Source organism: Hippocampus zosterae, chromosome 20 (genome assembly GCF_025434085.1).
Source record: "Hippocampus zosterae strain Florida chromosome 20, ASM2543408v3, whole genome shotgun sequence".
In the NCBI taxonomy this organism is placed as follows: Eukaryota; Metazoa; Chordata; class Actinopteri; order Syngnathiformes; family Syngnathidae; genus Hippocampus; species Hippocampus zosterae.
Genome location: NC_067470.1, coordinates 9,502,227 through 9,521,918, shown reverse-complemented (window position 1 = coordinate 9,521,918; position 19,692 = coordinate 9,502,227). Strand labels below are relative to the sequence as shown.

The window sequence follows — 19,692 nt, the reverse complement described above, 5'->3', positions numbered from 1 at the left end:
GGTTTCGTATCGACCTTAGTGAAGTTCTCTGTTCCCCGTTCGACTGAAGTGAATAGCAATGTTATTTTGTTAGCCCTGCGCCATCTGCTCCTGTCTCCTGAAAGCAACAGGTCGGAGCCTGTTCTCCGCAGGCTCCTGCTTACATTTAAGGCCCTGGTAAGAAGCCCGACACATGGCCAGTAAAAACACTTTCGAAAAGGATCCCCAGTGAGGGTGAAAGTGGTGCCTGAGCAGACGCGCCGTCTCGCGTTTTGACATCAGCCGTCAGGTGCCGAGTCGCCCCGTGCCCTCGGCCCACCGCTTCCAATTACATGGCCCACAAACTCCCCCATTGATCACGTTTGCCTTCCCCGGACCACCGTGAAGGTGCACCAATGTCGCCGCCTTCTCCTCACGGCTTTGGATCGATTCCGGCTGCTACAGGCCAATGAGCTCATGAGCGTTAGCGGTCGCCTGAAGGAGAAAGATGCACTCCTAATATTGAATTAAAAGACCAGACATGATGAAAACAACAGCAGCTGGAGTCTCCTACGAGGTCCCTAATTGGGAACAAGTGTCGCCTGGGATTTTGTTCTTGATTTGATTAGGCTTCACTACAACTGCAACGTGACTCTGAAGTGCCGTTTTTGGGTCCGGACCAGAAGCAGGAGACGATATACGTTGTGGTCACATGGTTAGCTTCAGTTCACTCGAATCTGGCATCTTCAAGATCAAGATTACATTTTCAGTGGCGGGCACTGACGGTTGCGTATATACATTAGGGTGTGAGCTTTGCCGTCAACAGTAAAAAAGTAATTAAGACGCACGATTAAGAATTGTCTGTATTGACTGTAAATATACCACAAATTACGAGCCGAAAACTGTTTCATAGAATTCCAAGCTGGTGACTTGAAGTGCGAAACGCAAATGTGCAAGCATGGGATTACGGTATTTTCCGCACGATAAGGCGCTTTGGAGTTTAAGGCACACTTTCAATGAATGGCCTGTTTTAAAAAAGAGTTCCTATATTGGGCGCACCGCGTTAAAAGACGCATAGAATAGAAGCTACAATAGTGGCTGCGGTTGCATTATGCATCCAGTAGATGGAGCTATGCTAAAGTGAATACAATACAATACAGCTTTATTTATATAGAGCTTTCACATCCCCTGTAGCTGTAACTAAGAGCTTTAAAGATCATTTAAAATAACAAATCAGAATACTGATTCATATAGAAGGCGCATCGGAGTATAAGGCGCACCGGGAAAGTTGAATGCCTTTAGGTGCGCCTTATCGTGCGGAAAATACGGTACACTCTCCTGATACTGAATGCGTATGACTTGTTAAAATATCATTTTGATACCCATGTGTGTCTTGGTCTATTTAAGCCAGACAGGACTAAAATGGTTTTGCCAAGGGTCCAGGATTTCAAGTCTCTCTTGCTTGATGCTGTTTTTTTTAGCGTTGGTCCTTGTTTATTTCAGACGAACCCAAGATTAGTTTGTGAACAGGATCATAAAACGGTCTTTAACGTTCAAATCTTGTGAATGTCCTCTTCCATGTCTGTTTGTGCCGAACTGTACTAGAGCCAGGTTGCCAGTGGATCCAGAGTCAGGTCTTCCAGCGCTCTCATTTGTTTGGTTCGCGTCAGCTTTCAGGTTATGCCGTTGATACGGCTGAGACGGACCTTAACTGTCCTGAGCCTGTGATGTTTGATGTTTTGATCCTGTTCCCTGTCTTTGGACCGTGTCTGATTCAGCCCAACCATTCCAACATCACTTTGCCAACACTGTGACAGCCACGGGCTAGCTTGTTTGGGGCGCATCAAGGTTTAGATCAGTGGTCACCAACATGGTGCCCGCGGGCACCAGGTAGCCCGTGAAGACCACTTGAGTAGCCCGCCAGTGCCTGGACATTGTGATTTGCTAGTAGAAATTATGATTTAAAAATGCAAACATTGGCAGTACTGTGAGACATTTCGAAACACGATCAAAGTCTGACAATTTAAATCATCAAGTATTAAAAATAACACATCCTCATATTATTGAAGGTATTTTGGACAAATATGTTATTTCAGACGTGTATCAATTTGGTAGCCCTTCACACAATCGGTACACATGAAGTTGCTCTCACCCTCAAAAATGTTGGTGACACCTGGTTTAGATGATCCCTTAAAACCAGGCATGTACTTTTTAACCCTGATCCTCATCTTTGGTCCGTGTATTCCAGATGCCACTTTGCTTATGAATGAGGTCTTACACTTCAGAGTTCCGATGACAGCCTTTTTAGACTTAGTTTGCCTCGAACCAAAGTCCCAAGGAATCAACATGACAGGTTCATTTTTGTTGTTGTTGTTGAGACAACAACAACAAAAATGAACAACAGCGCCGACTCCGATTATGTTGAAACACACCGCATGCTTGGAGTCAATCTTCCAGCCCGAGGGCAAAAAGAGGCTGGTCGCACTTTGTCCTGGAATGCAGTTGACTTTCTAAATCCCCCAGCAGTCTATCCTGGGGCGGTGGGGCAGGGCCTATCTCAGCGCCCCCCCCCCCCTTTTTTTTTTTTTTTTCCACGTGAGCTTCTCCTGGAATCTCCAAACGAGCAAACAAGCAGCCAGTCAGCGGGTCAACTGGAGATTCGTCCCTTCTCGCCACAAGCTTTGTTTTGTTTTTTTTTTTTTTTAGGGGTGGGAGGGTGCAGGGTAGAGAAGAATGCTGAAGTTGCAATAGAGGTGAAAATGGCAGATAAAGATTGTTCCCGTGCGGAAGGTAATGTGTTTCTTATCCTCACATAGCACTCCACCGGTGAGCGCAGTTCACTCCGAGTTTGTTTTGTCTACTGAGTGTAATTTAGTGAGCGGTAAGTGGGAAACTGTTTGGAAGTTAAAAATAGGTCTGGAAGTCTATGAGACATGCCGTGGCCCTGATTTTGAGGTTGCTGGGAGAGCTGTGGGAAGGCGGGGGGGTCGTTTGGGACCACGGTGCCGGTGACAGACGCCGCATGGTGATGCACTTTTTTATTTTATTTTTTTTGGTGTGTGTGTGTGTGTGTGTTTACCGATCAAAGCTGGGATTCCTCAAAAGATCCGCAGTTAGAACTCAAACCAGAAGGGGAGGAGGCTTATCAAATTTGTATACGTTTTCCTCCAAATTTGCTTTCTTGTCCTTCGTTAAGAAGCTGCCCAAGCGTGGAATGGAATGTACAAGTCGTATTTACCGTATTTTCACGACTATAAGGCGCCATTAAAAGTCTTACATTTTCTCCAAAATGGACAGTACGCCTTATGGTGCGGAGCGTCCTTTATATGCGCCGAGTTCCAAAATCTGACTGACAGCCGACATGCTGTTTATATAGAGAAATGGCGGAAGTGACGGTGGCCAGGCATGAAAGAAGTCGGCCAATCAGGGAAGGGTGGGCGTGTATATATACATATATGGAGAGGGAGAGAGAGACAGAGAGAGGGAGGGAGAGAGAGGACAGACAAGCTAGTCCGCCAATGGTGAAGGGTGGGCGTGTAAGTGGACGCCTCAAGCCAGTACCAACACTTGTATAGAGTGTGGCAATGCGCATTGTTGCAAAACAACTCCGGTTTTGGTTTCTAAGAACCCCTGAAAATAAATTCGACAAAAAGACACGCCTACGAAGCTCAGTTCAAACTTAAAGCCACCGGTTATGGTTTTGGCATGCGTGCCCATCTCACAGCAGCGGTGAAAAAACAAGTCAAGCAAATGAACTCTGAGCTTGCCGTTATTCCCGGAGGCTTGACTAAAGAACTCCAACCGCTGGACATTGGCATCAACCGGGCGTTCAAAGTAAAGTTGCAAACGGCATGGGAACAATGGATGATCGGTGGCAAACACAACTTTACAAAGAGTGAGAGGCAGCGCTTGGCGAGTTACGCCACAATACGCAACAACGAGAGGGAACGCGGCGTTTTTGATGGATTACGGTACTTGCACAATTGTTCAATTCTTTCTACACACACACACGCGCTGCCACCATGTTTCGCTCTGTTCTTTACTTTCAAATGTGGGAAAGCTTCACACGAGAGAAATGTTGACTTTGCTGTTGCTACTCCTTCTTTCCGCTCGACAATGCGTAGCAACTCACACTAGCATGTGATGCATTCAATGACAACTGAGATGTGCAGTCCTCTGCTTCTGATACAGAGGATGAGGACTTTGATGGATTTCTGGGTGATGATTGATCGATAAACGTGAGAACATTGTACGATGGCTAAATAAAATACACCCGAACTCAGTTCTGCTTTCGTTGCCTTTTTAAAAACGTGTTTTTATCTTATTTGTATGTTTTGACATGCTACCGTATGCTTCAAGCTAACGTGTTAGAGTGCGCGCATGCATGCCGTATGTTTAAGCTGGCGTATGTTTTACCACTGTAAAACTGCGCCCATTCGTACGATGCGTCCTGTGTATGTGTAAAATACAGAAATGTCACGCATTACTGAGACTGCGGCCATTAGTACGATGCGTCGAATAGTCGTGAAAATACGGTACCCGTCAATAAGAGACGAATTGAACCGTGCGTCGTCAACCACAGAAATGAACCTTTTACCGGTTCGCTTCATCCTGTCACTGAGAGTTTATTTTCCCCTTTCTATCGTTTGACATTTTGCGTGCCGTGTATACAAGGATCAATCCGCAGCCGGTATTTTGGGGAGAAATGGGCCAGGATGATGATGTGTTTCTTGTGCTGTCAAGCGGAGACGCCGTTTCTGCGCGCAAATGCTCGGACGACTGCGATTACGACTCGTTGGGGACAAAAGTGGCTCTTGTCATAAAGAGAACCCCTCTCGTCAATCGATTCCCTTGCTAGCGCCGGTTGACGCTTGTTCTTCATCTCTACGCAACTTTTGCCGTGGAAATATTGTTTTGAGGAACATTTCAATGCCCCGCTGTCATTCAAGTCGAAAAACAAGATCAAATAAAACGCCCTGATATGTGGAAGCAGTAAATTTAAAAATAATGTTCATAGTCTTCTGAGCAGCTTGACACTTTCCTATTTGGTGTTAAGAAGAAAAAAAAATCGGAACTTGTCATGTTCAGCTGCTCAGTCATGCGGTATTTATTTTTGGATCTGGATGCCTTCTCCAGGTCACATACAGTAATTGAACTAGCATTAGCGATAGCGAAAACTTTGCTCACTCCGACTTTCAAAAAAAAGTACTCGGGGACATATATGAAGCGGCTCGCGGAAAATATTTTTTTATCTTCTGGTCACTCTTCAGGCAATGTGAGCCTGAGGAGACTTTGACACCAATTTCAGTCGACAGCAGGGGGCGGTAAAATGGCAGTGACCCTGCGATTGCTGAAACTGAATGGAATCATCTGATGAGTGCTTCTTCCACAAATACAATATTATTCAGAATATCATGTTAAGACTAGCGGAGGCAGATAGAGTTAACTATTGCGAGAACATTTTTGCTCTTGGGTTCCCCTTTAACCTTTTCGTGCACCCTGTAAGCCACACAAACTCAAGGCCCGGGGGCCAGATCTGGCCTGCCACATCGAATGAAATCAAACAAATCAAACATGTTGACTTCTATGATGCTTACTAAAACTTGAACGCAAATTTCAAATTCTCATATGAAATGTATATATAAGAGAGCTATTGTAAGTTTTCTTGTTACCGAAACCCTCATTATAGTAACTTAAATCCTGCCCAACTTACTGGGAGGCAAACTGCAGAACGCCGGAGTGGACCACCATCTCACAGCATGGATCATTGACTACCTCACAAATCGGCCGCAGTACGTGAGGTTGTAGAGTTGTTAGTCGGACAGGCTTCTCTGCAGTACTGGAGCGCCGCAGGGCACTGTTCTGGCTCCATTCCTGTTCATCCTCTACACCTCGGACTTCAGACACACCACTCCAAACTGCCAACTTCAGAAGTTCTCCGATGACTCTGCGATTGTTGGCCTCATTACAGAGGGGGACGAGCGGAAGTACAGGGGACTGACGAAGGACTTTGTGGACTGGTGCCAGCAGAATCTCCTCCAGATCAACCTTAGGAAAACTAAGGAGTTGGTTGTGGATTTCTGCAGGAAACAGTCCTCACCAGCACCGATGAACATCCAGGGTATGGACATAGAGAGGGTGACCTCCTACAAGTACCTAGGTGTTCTTCTGAACAACAAACTGGACTGGTCTACAAACACGGACACCCTGATTAGGAAATGACAGAGCCGACTCTACCTACTCAGGAAGCTGAGGTCTTTTGGGGTTCAGGGGTCGCTCCTTAAGACTTTCTATAACTCGGTGGTGGCCTCTGCCATCTATTATGGCATTGTCTGCTGGTCAGGCAGCATCTCAGCCCGGGACAGAAAGAGACTGGAGCGACTGGTCAGGAAGGCCAGTTCTGTCCTGGGCTGCTCCCTTGACACTCTGGAGGTGGTGGGCAACAGAAGGATGCTAACTAAGCTAAAAACTATGATGGACAGTCCCTCCCACCCTCTCCAGCCCTCCCTGACAGCACTTGGTAGCTCCTTCAGCCAGAGACGGTTACACCCGAGCTGCAAGAAGGAGAGATACCGACGCTCGTTCCTACCGACTGCTGTCAGGCTGCTGAATAAAAATAACAATAATAATAATAATAATAATAATAATAACAATTAAATGATGTGAAAAACAATTGTAAATAGCACTGTGATTTCTCCATTTTGTATTTATTTCAATTCTGAATATTTCAGAGCCGACCAAGAGCAACCTGAGGGTCACCTCCCCCGAGGACGCCGAGTACGCCACAAGGAGGCAGGCCTCGCCAAATGGGGCGCCCGCTTCCAGGGCAGACGCCAAAAGCAGCTGCCGCGCCGTCCCGCGGAGACACACCTTAGGGGGGGCCCGAGGTAGCCGAGAGATCCTGGCCATGCAGCCGCCCGACATGGACAAGAAGAGGGAGGCCTTCCTGGAGCACCTCAAGCACAAGTACCCACATCACGCCTCGGCAATCATGGGCCACCAGGAAAGGCTGCGGGAGCAGGTAAGAGCATTTTTTTTTAATGTTGCAACCTAAAATGCTTGATTTTGTGGTAGTATTTTGCCGAAATTACATTTGATGTAGGTATTGGGTACGCATGGAGGCTACCGATACTTCAAACAAAAAGAAAAACGTCAAGTAAGTCTTCCTTAAAATAAGTTGGCCTTTTCCTTTGGCTGTTTGACACATTGTCAAATCATCGTCTGCATTAGCAAGAAAAATGTTTCTTCACAATTTTCTGTCATCGCATGAATTGAAATTTTCGATATTAAAAACTACGAGAGTTATCGGTACTCGAAGAGTGAATACTTGTCCTCATACCGGTCAGGAAAAAGTACATTTAACCCTTTCATGCACCCTGTAACCTGATAACATGATAAGCTGGCCACTGTAGTAGCCGCTGCCCCCATAAGGGTTATGGATATATCCATTCATGCTCTTGTAAAGCACGTTTGGTTAGCGCAAGGGATTGCTGTTTTTGGACAAACTTGGCAGAAAGCTCCAATGGTTGATCCAATTCGTTGAAAAGTTGTGACGATTCGATGAAATTGTAAGATTGCATCTAATTTGCAAGGGTTGGTTGGATTCCTATTAAATATTGCGAATTTGTGGACTTGCTGTTATTTGGGACATTTGTTAGAACTGGTCACCGATGGTGTAGTCACGGGTCATTTCAGTGCAGGCAAGCGTATGTTCACTTTCCACTCAGTGCTGGTGTGAAAAGTCCAAAGTTCTCGATGTACTTTGTAGGCAGTGAAGTGAATGAACTTCAAGCAGCTGCATTCGTTTTCCAAGTGGCTGCTTTCTGACAGATTGTTGTGTGGGTTTCACCTGGTCTCCTTGTACATATGTTTGCACCGGCTCACGGCAGACAAAAGGGAGCGGCAAAGTGACTGTGTCGAGCCAAAACGATTGCGGTCATGGCGACGTTGGCATCAGGCCATGCGGGACCCACCGGGCCGTGTCGTCCTTGGTAGTGGGAAACCTCAAGATGACGTGCTAAGCACTAAACCGATGTGGTGTCGCAATGTTGCGTCAAATCATTCCTGTTACAATTCACGTTATTTGGAAACACAATGTTCTAAAAGATGGCGCGTATTGGACTTCAACATTAAAAAGAACTGTACTGCACTGGACTAAAAAACTTTCACAAGAGGAAGCCTGCGTAAATTTATTGGCACATTAACACAAGTGTCGATACTTTTTTTTTGGAAAACATAGTCCTGAATAACTTATTAGCATATTATTTATAAAAAAAAAAGATGAATAAGAAGAAGAAGCAACTTTGTCCTCATTATACACAATAAGCAGCTTCTGCTTTTTATTTATTATCATCCACCCAGCCATCCATTTTTTTGATCGGCTTATCCTCGCAAGGGTCGCAGGCGTGCTGGAGCCTATCCCAGCTGTCTTCGAGCAGTAGGCGGGGGGGACAGCCTGAACTGGTCGCCAGCCAACCGCAAGCCACACATAGACATCAAACCATCCGCGCTTACACTCACACCTAGGGACAATTTAGAGTGTTCAATCAGCCTGCCATACATGTTTTTGGAATGTGGGAGGAAACCGGATTACCCGGAGAAAACCCACACAGGCACGGGGAGAACAAGCATACTCCACATAGGAAGGCCGAAGATCGAACCCCTCACCTCTGCACTGCGAGGCGTCCATGCTAACCACTGTGCTCCCCATTTATGATGATTATTTTTACTCTTATTATTTGTAGACCTGCTATAGTTTTTTTTCATCATTCGAGGGTATGTTAAAAGTGCGCAGTTTGCTGCTGAGTGCAGCAAAAATGGACTATGTCGTTCGAGAGCTTGTCAGACAGGTAGGATCAGTCAGCTGCAGCCCGGCCGGGCCGGCTGGGGTGGAGTCACGGCGGTTGGCATGGCGACGCCGCGTGATGTCACCACTGGAGGGGGCTCGCCGTTTGACTTGTCGGAGCCTGCAAAGGGAGAAAGACACACGCACACACAGATAGAAAGAGAGAGGGGCGCAGGCAACCGGCGATGGTCGCGCGGTCGAGCATGCACATGGATTATTCCATTCTTTGACATGAGCCAAACAACTTTTTTGCACACGCCTTCTGCACTTCGCTGTTGACCACTGAGGTAGGTTGCATTTGTTTTCGCTTGTCTCGAGTCTTAAGTTGTACTCGAACGACGTGCGCGGACTCGTTTGGCAACTTGAACGCTTGGGCAGGTGCTCGTGAGCAGCAAAAAAAAAAAAAAGTTGTTGTTTGGGTTTTGTTTTTAAGGAAATTGTCGCTTGCGGGTGTCGCAATTGTGCGTCACTTGAGTATTGCGCCGTTTGTACGCAAATCGTTCGCTGTTTTTGCATTGGGGTTGCAATTCTAATAAACTACCATTAGGCTCGCCAAAATTGCCACCCTCTTGCCAATTTAAGTTCGCTGCTCTTTTGATCGTACGACAGTCCGACTTGTTTTATAAATATTTTAGGTTGAAATAACATCATTATAATCATTGTGTGGCGGCAATATTTTTATGCTGCGCCCATAAAAAAAATGCCTGATGACCTCCTAGTGGTAGAAATGCATGTTTAAGAGCTTTGCGTAATGATTATGGCTGTGTAGTCGAACGTACTGTTTATGACATATTAATAATCAATTTCATTAACTTTTACGAGACTTGTTACTGCTATTAGTCGTTGTACTTATTTTGTATTTATTATTGGTATTTTATTAATGATGTAATTAAAATATATATATATTTTACTGGTATTTTTATGCGATGTCAAAAGGCTACTGGATGGATTTCTTAAATTATTTTTTATTATTTGTTATTACTATTTACTCTCATATTTAATATAGCGTTTCGTTACATCTGATTTATTCTACTTTTACATGATTTGGAATTCATTTCATAATTATAGTAACGTTTCCGCTTTATCTCGCAGAGAATTATTTTTTAATTCACCATGTATTCCTTCAGTCAATACATCAATTTGCTTTCTTATATTTTCCACCTGCGTGATTATTCAGGCAGAGCCGAGTTGAAGTTTTATCCCACGGCAGCGTCGATTGCATGACGACCGTACAGGAAGAGTAACCCCGCTGGCGACGGTGCGTGCCTCGCGGGGGTAGAAAAACAAAACAGTCTCAGGAGGTTTGAGTTACACAAGGCGTAGAGATTCAGGAAAGCACAAGATGTTATCGCGCGCATAACTTTTACCAAATTATCACCATGAGAGTGTTTTATTTAAGTCGTTGATGTGTTTGTCTTTGACACAAAAGCCAATGGTTTCATTTCCAGGCCATGAATGACATGCATCAGTGGAGATGAGATAACATCCCACTGGCAAGACCGCCACTAGCTAACACCAACACAACCGCCTGAGCGCTCAGACAAACACACACACACACACACACACGCACACACACACACACACACACACACACACACAAAGTTCCTTCCTTCCGCCTGTGTATGATGAGCCGTGAATTCCGAGGTGAATAGTTTTGTCTGACACAGTTCAGCGGCCATTTTAGTCTGGCTGCGGACGAGTCTCAGACCCCCTGGACATGATCATCTATTGGTCCGTCAGAGCGGGTCAGGAAGCCATTTGTTTGCCTGTTCAGAGTGGCAGGTGAGGCTATCTGAGCTGTCATTGCGCTGCGTTCAAGTGCTACCTTCTGGGCAGGACACAATGATCTGTTTTTCTCCCGCAGGGTGGGGAGTCTTGCATCAGGATAATCGCGATGTTTGTGGTTCGGAGCTTGTTTATTGAATATTTTTCAAAGGGACTTTAAAATGAGTTTGATGGATCACCAAAAGCAGGTGCTAGCCACGACGCACTAGCCAGAGGCAGAGTAGCACTGTGTTTGTTTACAGAGTAAACTACTCGCTAGAACACAAGGATGTCGCATTTTTCGTCCCTTTCCTAATATATTCCGTGTGAAAATTTGGTAGCTCAACCTCTGTACCATACTGAAAAAAAAAAAGAAGAGCAACTTTTTAACTAGCTGAAGTGGGTCACGGCCCAGCAGTTGGGAACCACTATTCTATTCGGGCGTCTTCTGTAAAAACAACTCATTTTGGTTACTGTCGCAGTCTGAAAAACCCGGGAAAAAGTTGTTTTACCCTTTCATGCACCCTGTAACCTGATAACATGATCAGCTGTCCACTGTAGTAACTGCTGTCCCTGAAATGGTTAAATTGAAATACTGGTGGAAGTTTTCATGGTGTCATTTGAAATGAATTAAGAAGTTCATCATACTGCCCAAACTGTGTTGCCATGATGCCATGTTGCCAGAGGCTGAGCTGCACTGTATTTGTTTACACAGCACAAATGTGGATAGAGAGCGAGGCAACCAGTTGTTCCAGGTGGGAACTCGGGATGCCTCCGCGCTGTGAAACGGCCAATGTTTTGATAAATTTGACCTTATAGTCATAGTTCCTTTTTGTGATCAAATATTGATGCATTTGCTATGAGCGGCACTTAGGTAGAACTGGTTTTTGTGTCTACAGTGAAACCTCTTAAGTCAATTTATTGTCAAGTTTGGAGATCTCTGTTCAATTTCAATGTGTTGTGAGAATTCCGCCGCCCCTCGTTTTTTTTTTTTACACAGCTGACGTTGGAGGTAAATTAAGCAGACGGTTTGGTGGTGAGTATGGGCTGGTTCCAAGTTTTTCCGCCCTCTTATGTGCTGTTACATAGCACTTGAGAAATGATCATCTATCGATCCATGCATTTTCGACCGCTTATCTGAGGTCGGGTCAACAACTTGAGCAGGGAAGCCCAGACTTCACTCTCGCCAGCCGCTTCTTCCAGGTCTTCCTGGGGCCCCCTGAGGCGTTCCCCAGGCCAGCTGGGAGACATAGTCTCTCCGGCTTGTCCTGGGTCGTTCCAGGGGCCTCCTGCCAGTGGGATCCCCAACACCGCACCAGGCAGGCGTCCAGGAGGCATCCTAATCAGATGCCCGAGCCACCTCATCTGGCTCTCGATGTGGATGAGAAGCAGCTCGACTCTGAGCTCCTTCCAGATGACCGAGCTTCTCACCTTATCTCTTAGGGAGCGGAGGAAAATCATTTTGGCCACTTGTATCCGAGATCTCGTTCTTTCAGTCACGACCCATAACTCATGACTATAGTTGAGGGTAGGAACGTAGATCGACCGGTAAATTGAGAGCTTCGCCTTTTGGCTCAGCTTCTTCTTCAATGCGACAGACTGATACAAAGTCGGCATCACAGCAGACGCTGCACCGATCCACCTGTCGATCTCCCGCTCCCTTCTGCCCTCACTCGTGAACAAGACCTCCACTAGGGGCAAGATCTCATCCCCGACCCAAAGAGGGCACTAATTTTCATCCCATCTACTTCACACTTGCCTGTGAACTGCTCCAGTGAGAGTTGGCGATCCTGTTTTGAAGAAGCCAACAACCCCCTCATCATCTGCAAAAAGCAGAAAGGGTACCAGAGCCCAGGCTGTGTTTGGAGGCAAGTCCAACGATATTCAGTCGGGACTTTTCTGCCTCGCACACCAGCTCGGACTCCTTCCCTGCAAGGGAGGTGACTTTACACGTCACAAGAGCTAGCTTCTGTAGCCAAGGATCGGACCACTAAGGTTCCCGCCTTTGCCGCCGCCTAGCTCACTTTGCATCCGACCACTTTGGGCCCTCCCATAGTCGTCCTGCGTTGCCTCTTTGGGTCGAGCCCGGCTGGGCCCTGGCACCAGGCATTCGCCAGCGAGCCCCGTCGTCCGAATGATCATGAGGATTCAACTGGCTTGAGTTTATTTTTATTTTTTTTGAAAAAAATATCAATTTGACAAATTGTCTGAGACACAAGAAGAGCTAATCCTGACTTGTGTTTCGCAAGACTATACTCGAGCTATGAAGGCTGCGTTCTACGACAAAAAAAAGTGCACACTGGAAGGAGCTCAGACCCGATTAGCTTCTCTGATTAAGACACTTGTATTGTGTCATTTTTTAAAAAAAAAAGAAAACTGTAAAGCCGTCTGGCTTGACTCGTTATCATTGGCGATCAAATAGAGGCCAATCATCGGACCTTCTGTCAGGAGGGGCTTAACCCCAGAGACGAGCCGGATTAGATGGGGGGGGGCCATCGGCGCCACTGCACGCGCCGCTTGCCCTGCGCAGTGCTGCACCCTGGAACTCCATCTACACCCCCGCCTCCAACCCAAGGGGTCATGGCAGGCACACCGTCAACTTTTTGCGCCGCTTGTTTGCGGTGTTCCAAGTCATTAAGACGGCTTCTGCTCCAGCTTTTGGCAGCGGAGCTTGCGATGATTGGAAACAGACGCTTTGCTCCGGACCGCGATGACAATCATTCCTGTGCTGGCAAAAAAAGGAGGACAATAAATGATTTTTTTTCCTGCGGGGAGTCGGCAGCTCATCCCCAGGGAGCGAACTGCGGTGTCTGTCTCTGACCTTGACGATGATGAGCATTAAAGAGGGTCTTCGAGGCCACGCAAAGAAAAATGCTTTCGGTCGAAAAGATTATTTGCCGTCCATTGTGCGGATATGAAATGTGCTCTGCTACAACGATGTAAAATTGACATTGTGCTTGCTTGTATCAAAAGAAAGAGAGAGGTCCCCTAGAGGTTGCCCACTCACAGAGTGTGAAATCACACAAACAAGTAACTCTTTTCTGTGTTGCCCATTTCTGAAAATGTGTTTGTGAGTACGGTACACGGTGAAATGAGCCTGTGGCGGTTTTGTGCCACAAACTACTCTTGTTTGTTCGTTTGTTCCCACTCGTAAGTCAATATGACTCCATTATGAATCCATAAAACATGACATTCACCATCCCCTGAGGTGTCATCTGTACATGACTTGGGGAAAGTTCTGAGCCTGAGCACACTGTAAAACTGCACCCGTAGATTTTGACAACACAGCCTTTAATGACCCTCACGTACACGTATAATAGCAGTTGCATTCAAACATAAACCAAAATGGGTTGTTTTTTTTGTGGCTCTACATCTTCAATTCTCAAGTCTTTGCCTGCCGCCCCGACATCTGGACTCCACCTTGAGCCGAAAGTATTCACTTACTTCAAAAGGCAGAGTGGAGACAGAAGATGTCGGGGGCTGTCTGGATCAAACAAAGTTGGCATTGAGTCGGTTGGAATCGTTTGGAATTGGATTCTATCGCATAGAAATTGCAGAACACCTGGAATCCGACGAAGTCGTAAATTAGATATGTTAGCATTTAACCCCTTCATCCACCCTGTTAACCTGATAACATGAAAAGCTGTCCACTGTAGTAACCGCTGTCCCTGAAAGGGTTAATTAAATTGTGATTTGTATTTGTATTTGACTATAGATGTGAATAAATTAGTTCTAAACTCAGCGTTTTATCCTGCTACCTATTAGCATACCAACTGTTCCTGTGTTAGCTTTGTTGAGTTTCAACAAGCGCCTGCCGATATGGCACAGAGTGTAATCTTTCTGCGGCTAACATTTTGCGAGTGAGAATAAATGGAGTAGAAGATTCCCCTTGATGATATGGAAGGGGAACTGCACAAACAAGTCTGATGGTACAGTTTGTTATCTTTCGTCGCTTGTTACTTTGATAATTTCAGGGAACAGAACGGAGCCTTGACACTGAACACGTTGCATTTTTAAACAAGATGATTTGCGAATATTTTACTTCCCTTCTCATGATATAAAATCAACCTTTGTTTATCCTCTCTGAAAGAAGACCGTCCCCTTTTCACCTGAGTAGACCTTTTCACATCAACAAAACGGTGTGAAATATGAGCTTCGCCCAGTCTAAGTGAATGGTTGGGTGTGCTCCTCTTTGTATTCCGCCGCTTTGCACTATTAGCGTGTTGCATGTTATTCTGGACGAAAGCAATATTATTAAAGGGCAAGTTCGGACAGATCGGAGCGTCGTCACCCCGTCAGCAAATAGTTTGCGTTTACGTCCTTGGTGGATGGTAGCGAGAGAGGGAGTTCATAACAAAGCCAATGGTCTGCAAATTTTTGCTGCGCGCGAGGTTCGACGTGTTGCTAACTGAAACGTATTTGGGAGACTGAAAAAAAACAACAACAAAAACAATATGGGAGTGATTTCATGCCTGCAACCCTTTACAAAAACGTACATTTTCACCAGAATAAATACGCTTGCAGTAAAGCTTTTGTGCGTATGCGAAAGCCTGCGTCTGTGTGTATGCGTTATGGCGATCACCTGCTGAGTTTCTTGCTTTGACTACGGTCTTATCTCCATGGGATACGAGTGGTATCTCTTTATCTTCGGACACCCGAGATCAGTGCCCGAGCCGAACACGGGTATGAGCGTTGAAAGGCTTTTTGAAAATGCGAGGGAGCAAAGGGGGGCGGGGGGGTGCTGAGGTAAACCAGAAAGGAAAGAAGCAGGAACAGTTGTAGAGAGGGTGCTACAAGCGCTAAAACAACACCAAGAGGAAGACCCGGTTTCCTCTGGACCAGGGGCTTTCCGTTCACGCGTGGAAGCATGGAAGGAGCTGGTGACTAGAGGTCCACACATTTCTAGACTGCTCAATGATACACAGTTTCATTTTTAAATTATTTTTTATTTTTAAAAAAATCTTCTTGTCTTTAGTAGAGTATGCATATTCTGTTTAGTTTTTTAGTCTAAACTCATCCTCCTTGGATACTAGTTAACATTTACGCGATTTGTCATTTGGAAAAAAAAAATCATATGAAAAAGATCAATAATGATAATAATGATAACCTGTAACCCAATTACTTGATAAGCCGTCCACTGAAGTAACCGCTCTCCCTAAAAGGGTTAAAGTCTTTGACATATGTCTTTGCGCTTTCTGTGCTCGGCGTTGCTAGCCTGTTGTATGTTAGCATACCAATTGCTGCCATGCTAGCATTTCAGTGATTTGTCATTTGGCAAAATGTGAACACCTTGGATCTGTCTTAGGCCCCTTTTGTACTCAGATTATTCCCTTTGTGCATGTTAGCTTGTTACCAATTTTCAGTTTCCTGTTTGAGATGTAACTCGGGTTGCTATCTTGTTTTGTCATGTCAGTGTGCAAGATGGCAAGAGTCATTCATTTTTAATTTTTCCTTTTAATTACCTTCCGTGAACGTATTGGTATATAATACCAAGCCTCTAAAAATTTAAATAGCAGAGGTAGTGAGTGCTTGCTGTTCCCAGTGACAGGCATATCTGATGGTTATGCAAAGTTGACCTCCTTGTTGCTCGTTCGGCAAAGTGGTTGATGTCTGCCCGCGATAACCGCCACTAATTTGTGTACGCTTGAGAGCGTGAAATCGATTGGACGCCGTCCCCTCAGACGTCGGAAATGTCATCGAGGTCGACAGGCACTCTATTGTCTCTGTCGTATTGTTCAGATCTTGAATGGTCGGCACACACACACACACACATACACACACACACACACACACACACACAAAAAAGGACCATCCAGAAGTCGCGTTGAGCCGTGACACTGGAGACTTGAGAGTAATTCCCACTGAAGACGCAAATTAACGAGTCAGCGCAAGTCAGAAAGTCCATCAGGGGAGTTTGAACTGCAGGATTAGAAGAGGAATGCATCAGAGGAGGAAGCCACAAAGGGAATGGATGACGAGGGGATTTGGCCGTAATGTCATTAAGGAAGACAAAAAGGTCTGAGCAGCAGACAGCAGGCAGGAATTCAAGCCTTTGTAGGTGTTTAGACCAAGTATGTCAATGCATCTCTGAAATGGAATGATACTTGGACCTCTGCCAAAACTGACCTGTCCTCATTTGAATCAGCGGGAAATTAGGCTGGTAGGAACTGCAGAATTCAGTACCTTGACCTTACCTATTGTCCAACTTTCTAAAGATCTGTATCCAGTTTTGCCAACTAGCTTATCTATGCTACTAGCATCTCACCAGCCTATTCTTTCTCATTTACCGACCCATCTATCTACATTGACCTTCTCACCTACTTGTTCTGTTTACCATCTCTTCTTGTCCACCCAGCTGCCAATCTTATGACCTTGATAGGTACAGTCTTGCCAAACTTTTTGGGTGGAAATGAAAAAGCTAATTCAGTTCAACAACTCTCTTGAAGTCTTTTCCGCTGGAGGTCATCTGTCTAACTCAGACCAACTTGTTCATCTTCCCATGCCGCTCGCTCATGGACAGATTCTGCTGTACCAGATAAGCGCTTCAGATGTGGAAATCCTTGATCAAGTCAGTAAAAAAAAAAAACCCTGCTGTGACTCATTCGCACCTGCGGTGAAATTCCACACGGGTGATTTTGTCTGCTCTGGTGCAAACCATATGTAATGTTTTTCGCATGTGCCATGAGGAATGTGCATTTGACACATGGAGAATATGATATGAAGGCATGAAAAGATCCTTTTGTTCAGTTTGCAAGTCAGGGTTTTTTTTTGGGGGGGGGGGCCAGCTCAGGAAGTAACATGGGTGTCCCTCAACTACAGTCAGCCCTTGCCAGTTAGCGGTTGGCTTGTCACATACCGTATTTTCTACACTATAATGCGCATTGAATAGTCTATTTTAAAACGGTTTTCATATATAGGGCGCACTGTATTGTAAGGCGCATACAATAGAAGCTACAGTCGTGGTTGCAGTTGCGCTATGCATTCACTAGATGGTGCTACGCTAAAGGGAATACAATACATTCATTCATTCATCTTCCGTACCGCTTGATCCTCACTAGGGTCGCGGGGGGTGCTGGAGCCTATCCCAGCTGTCTTCGGGCAGTAGGCGGGGGACACCCTGAATCGGTTGCCAGCCAATCGCAGGGCACACAGAAACGAACAACCATTCGCACTCACACTCACACCTAGGGACAATTTAGAGTGTTCAATCAGCCTGCCACGCATGTTTTTGGAATGTGGGAGGAAACCGGAGCACCCGGAGAAAACCCACGCAAGCCCGGGGAGAACATGCAAACTCCACACAGGGAGGCCAGAGCTGGGATCGAACCCGGTACCTCTGCACTGTGAAGCCGACGTGCTAACCACTGGACTACCGGGCCGCCCGGAATACAATACAATACAGTTTTATTTATATAGAGCTATCACAACCGCCGCAGCTGTCACAAAGCGCTGAGAACTGGTCACAAACACGGACATGAAACATAAATACAGATGGCATGACAAAACAATAAATGAAAGACAAACATTACGAAAACAATTGATGCAATAAAAAGGCACACAAACCTCGTGGGTTCACATCCACAAGGGGCTAAATATCCTTCGAAGTATATCCTTCTTCCTTCGTTGAGTCAGTAGTTAACGATGCTTTTGGTATTATCTTCGTTTCATGATGCGCTGAGCTCACAACGTACTTGTCTCTTTGAGTGTGTGTGGGCGAATGCATCTGTCAATGAGTGTCGGGCAGAAAGACCCCTTCTAGGTTACAATTGGTTCCTGCTAGTAACCACTAGATGGCGTATGAACACTAATGGGGAAGCAACTCAATGGGGAATAGAAAGAGATTGTAACTCCACGCATAAGGCACATCGGATTATAGGGCGCACTGTGTTTGTGTTGCTGTCACGTTGTTCTGTGTTTCTGTCATAGGTTTTTGTTTTCTTGTGGTTTTCAGGACTTTGTGTTTTTGATTTAGTTTTCCCATTGTACCCTGGCAAGTGGTTTTTTTTTGTTAAAACATTTTTGTTCAGTACTCCCTGGTTCTCTTGCTTCCCCTGTTTTTTTTGGGGGGTCCACGACCATCACACACACATGACGGCCCTGGGTAATCGCTAATCGGAACGTAGTAACGCATGTCAAGGAAGTATGCTGCCATGATGCATCCTGACTGTTCTGACAATCTCTCCTAGTGTTGTAAGATTAGGTTAAATTATACTATTAAATGGTTTGTGGTATGTTTATAGTTGGAACTATTAATATAGGCAGTTAAAAAAATTTTGGCGGGCATTAATCACTCGTGAGTTTGCGGGACACGGAAACCTTTTCCCAGACTGTCGTGCTTATTTACGGTCATTAAAGTGATGTATCTTGCATTGCTTTGAAATAACATGCATCAATTATATTGATGTCGAGCACTTTGTAAGGTGGAAGGAAAAGAAACTGCAATGCATCGTGTATGCGTTTTGGAGTGAGTAGGCTCACAAAGAGACACGCATGAGCGAACAGCAGCCATTGTTTCATAAAATGTGACCCCTGCCCAGGACATCCTGGAAACATTTCCGCCGCTGTGCTCATTTACGGCTGCCTGCGTCACCTTATTTGTATGCTATTCAAATCTCACAGGTCAGCGCATCGGCTCATTTCGAGCATATTGTCATGACGCCGAATAAAAAAATTTAAAAAAGCTTTCATACCTCCGTCAGCCGCCTGGTGAGGCAGGCCAAGATGGTTCGATCTAAAGAAAATTGCTGGGAGTAATGGCGGCTGCCATCGGGAGCCTGCTGAGTGGTTATTATGCTGTAATGTACCTGCTGTCAGGCTGCACAAAACTGACTGCGGACTTGCTCTTGCGTATCGAGATGCAATTTTTCAACCATGTACTACTGTACTCCGTTATTTCAGGGATGCTACATTGTTTCATGACTACATAACTGGCAAGGCCTAGATGTATGGATGGTTGGTCAGATCATGAATGCATGCATGACGAATGGATAGATGGATCAGTGGTAGATGGATGCAAAGGTCACTGGACGCTAGATGCGTTTGTAGATGGAAGATGGCTGGCCAATAGTAACAGTTCATGGATGGATGGATACATGCATCAGTAACTTGATGGTGCGATGCATGAA

The 19,692-nt window shown here is 45.5% G+C and overlaps 1 protein-coding gene across 16 annotated transcripts in view; it reads left to right on the top strand.

Annotated features, from left to right (window-relative positions):
- si:ch211-285f17.1 (sickle tail protein homolog) overlaps positions 1–19,692 on the top strand; it is a 102,835-nt gene that overhangs the window by 53,537 nt on the left and 29,606 nt on the right. For 7 of the 16 annotated variants that reach the window (XM_052054060.1, XM_052054061.1, XM_052054063.1 and 4 more), the window contains exons 1-2: positions 2,592–2,748; positions 6,690–6,979. In XM_052054060.1, the coding sequence (XP_051910020.1) occupies positions 2,718–2,748; positions 6,690–6,979 (321 nt within the window). In that variant the 5' untranslated portion in view covers positions 2,592–2,717. Of the gene's footprint in view, positions 1–2,590; positions 2,749–6,689; positions 6,980–8,918; positions 9,091–10,565; positions 10,586–19,692 lie in introns of those variants that run through there. The other 9 variants (XM_052054066.1, XM_052054059.1, XM_052054064.1 and 6 more) reach the window with 6 other exon arrangements.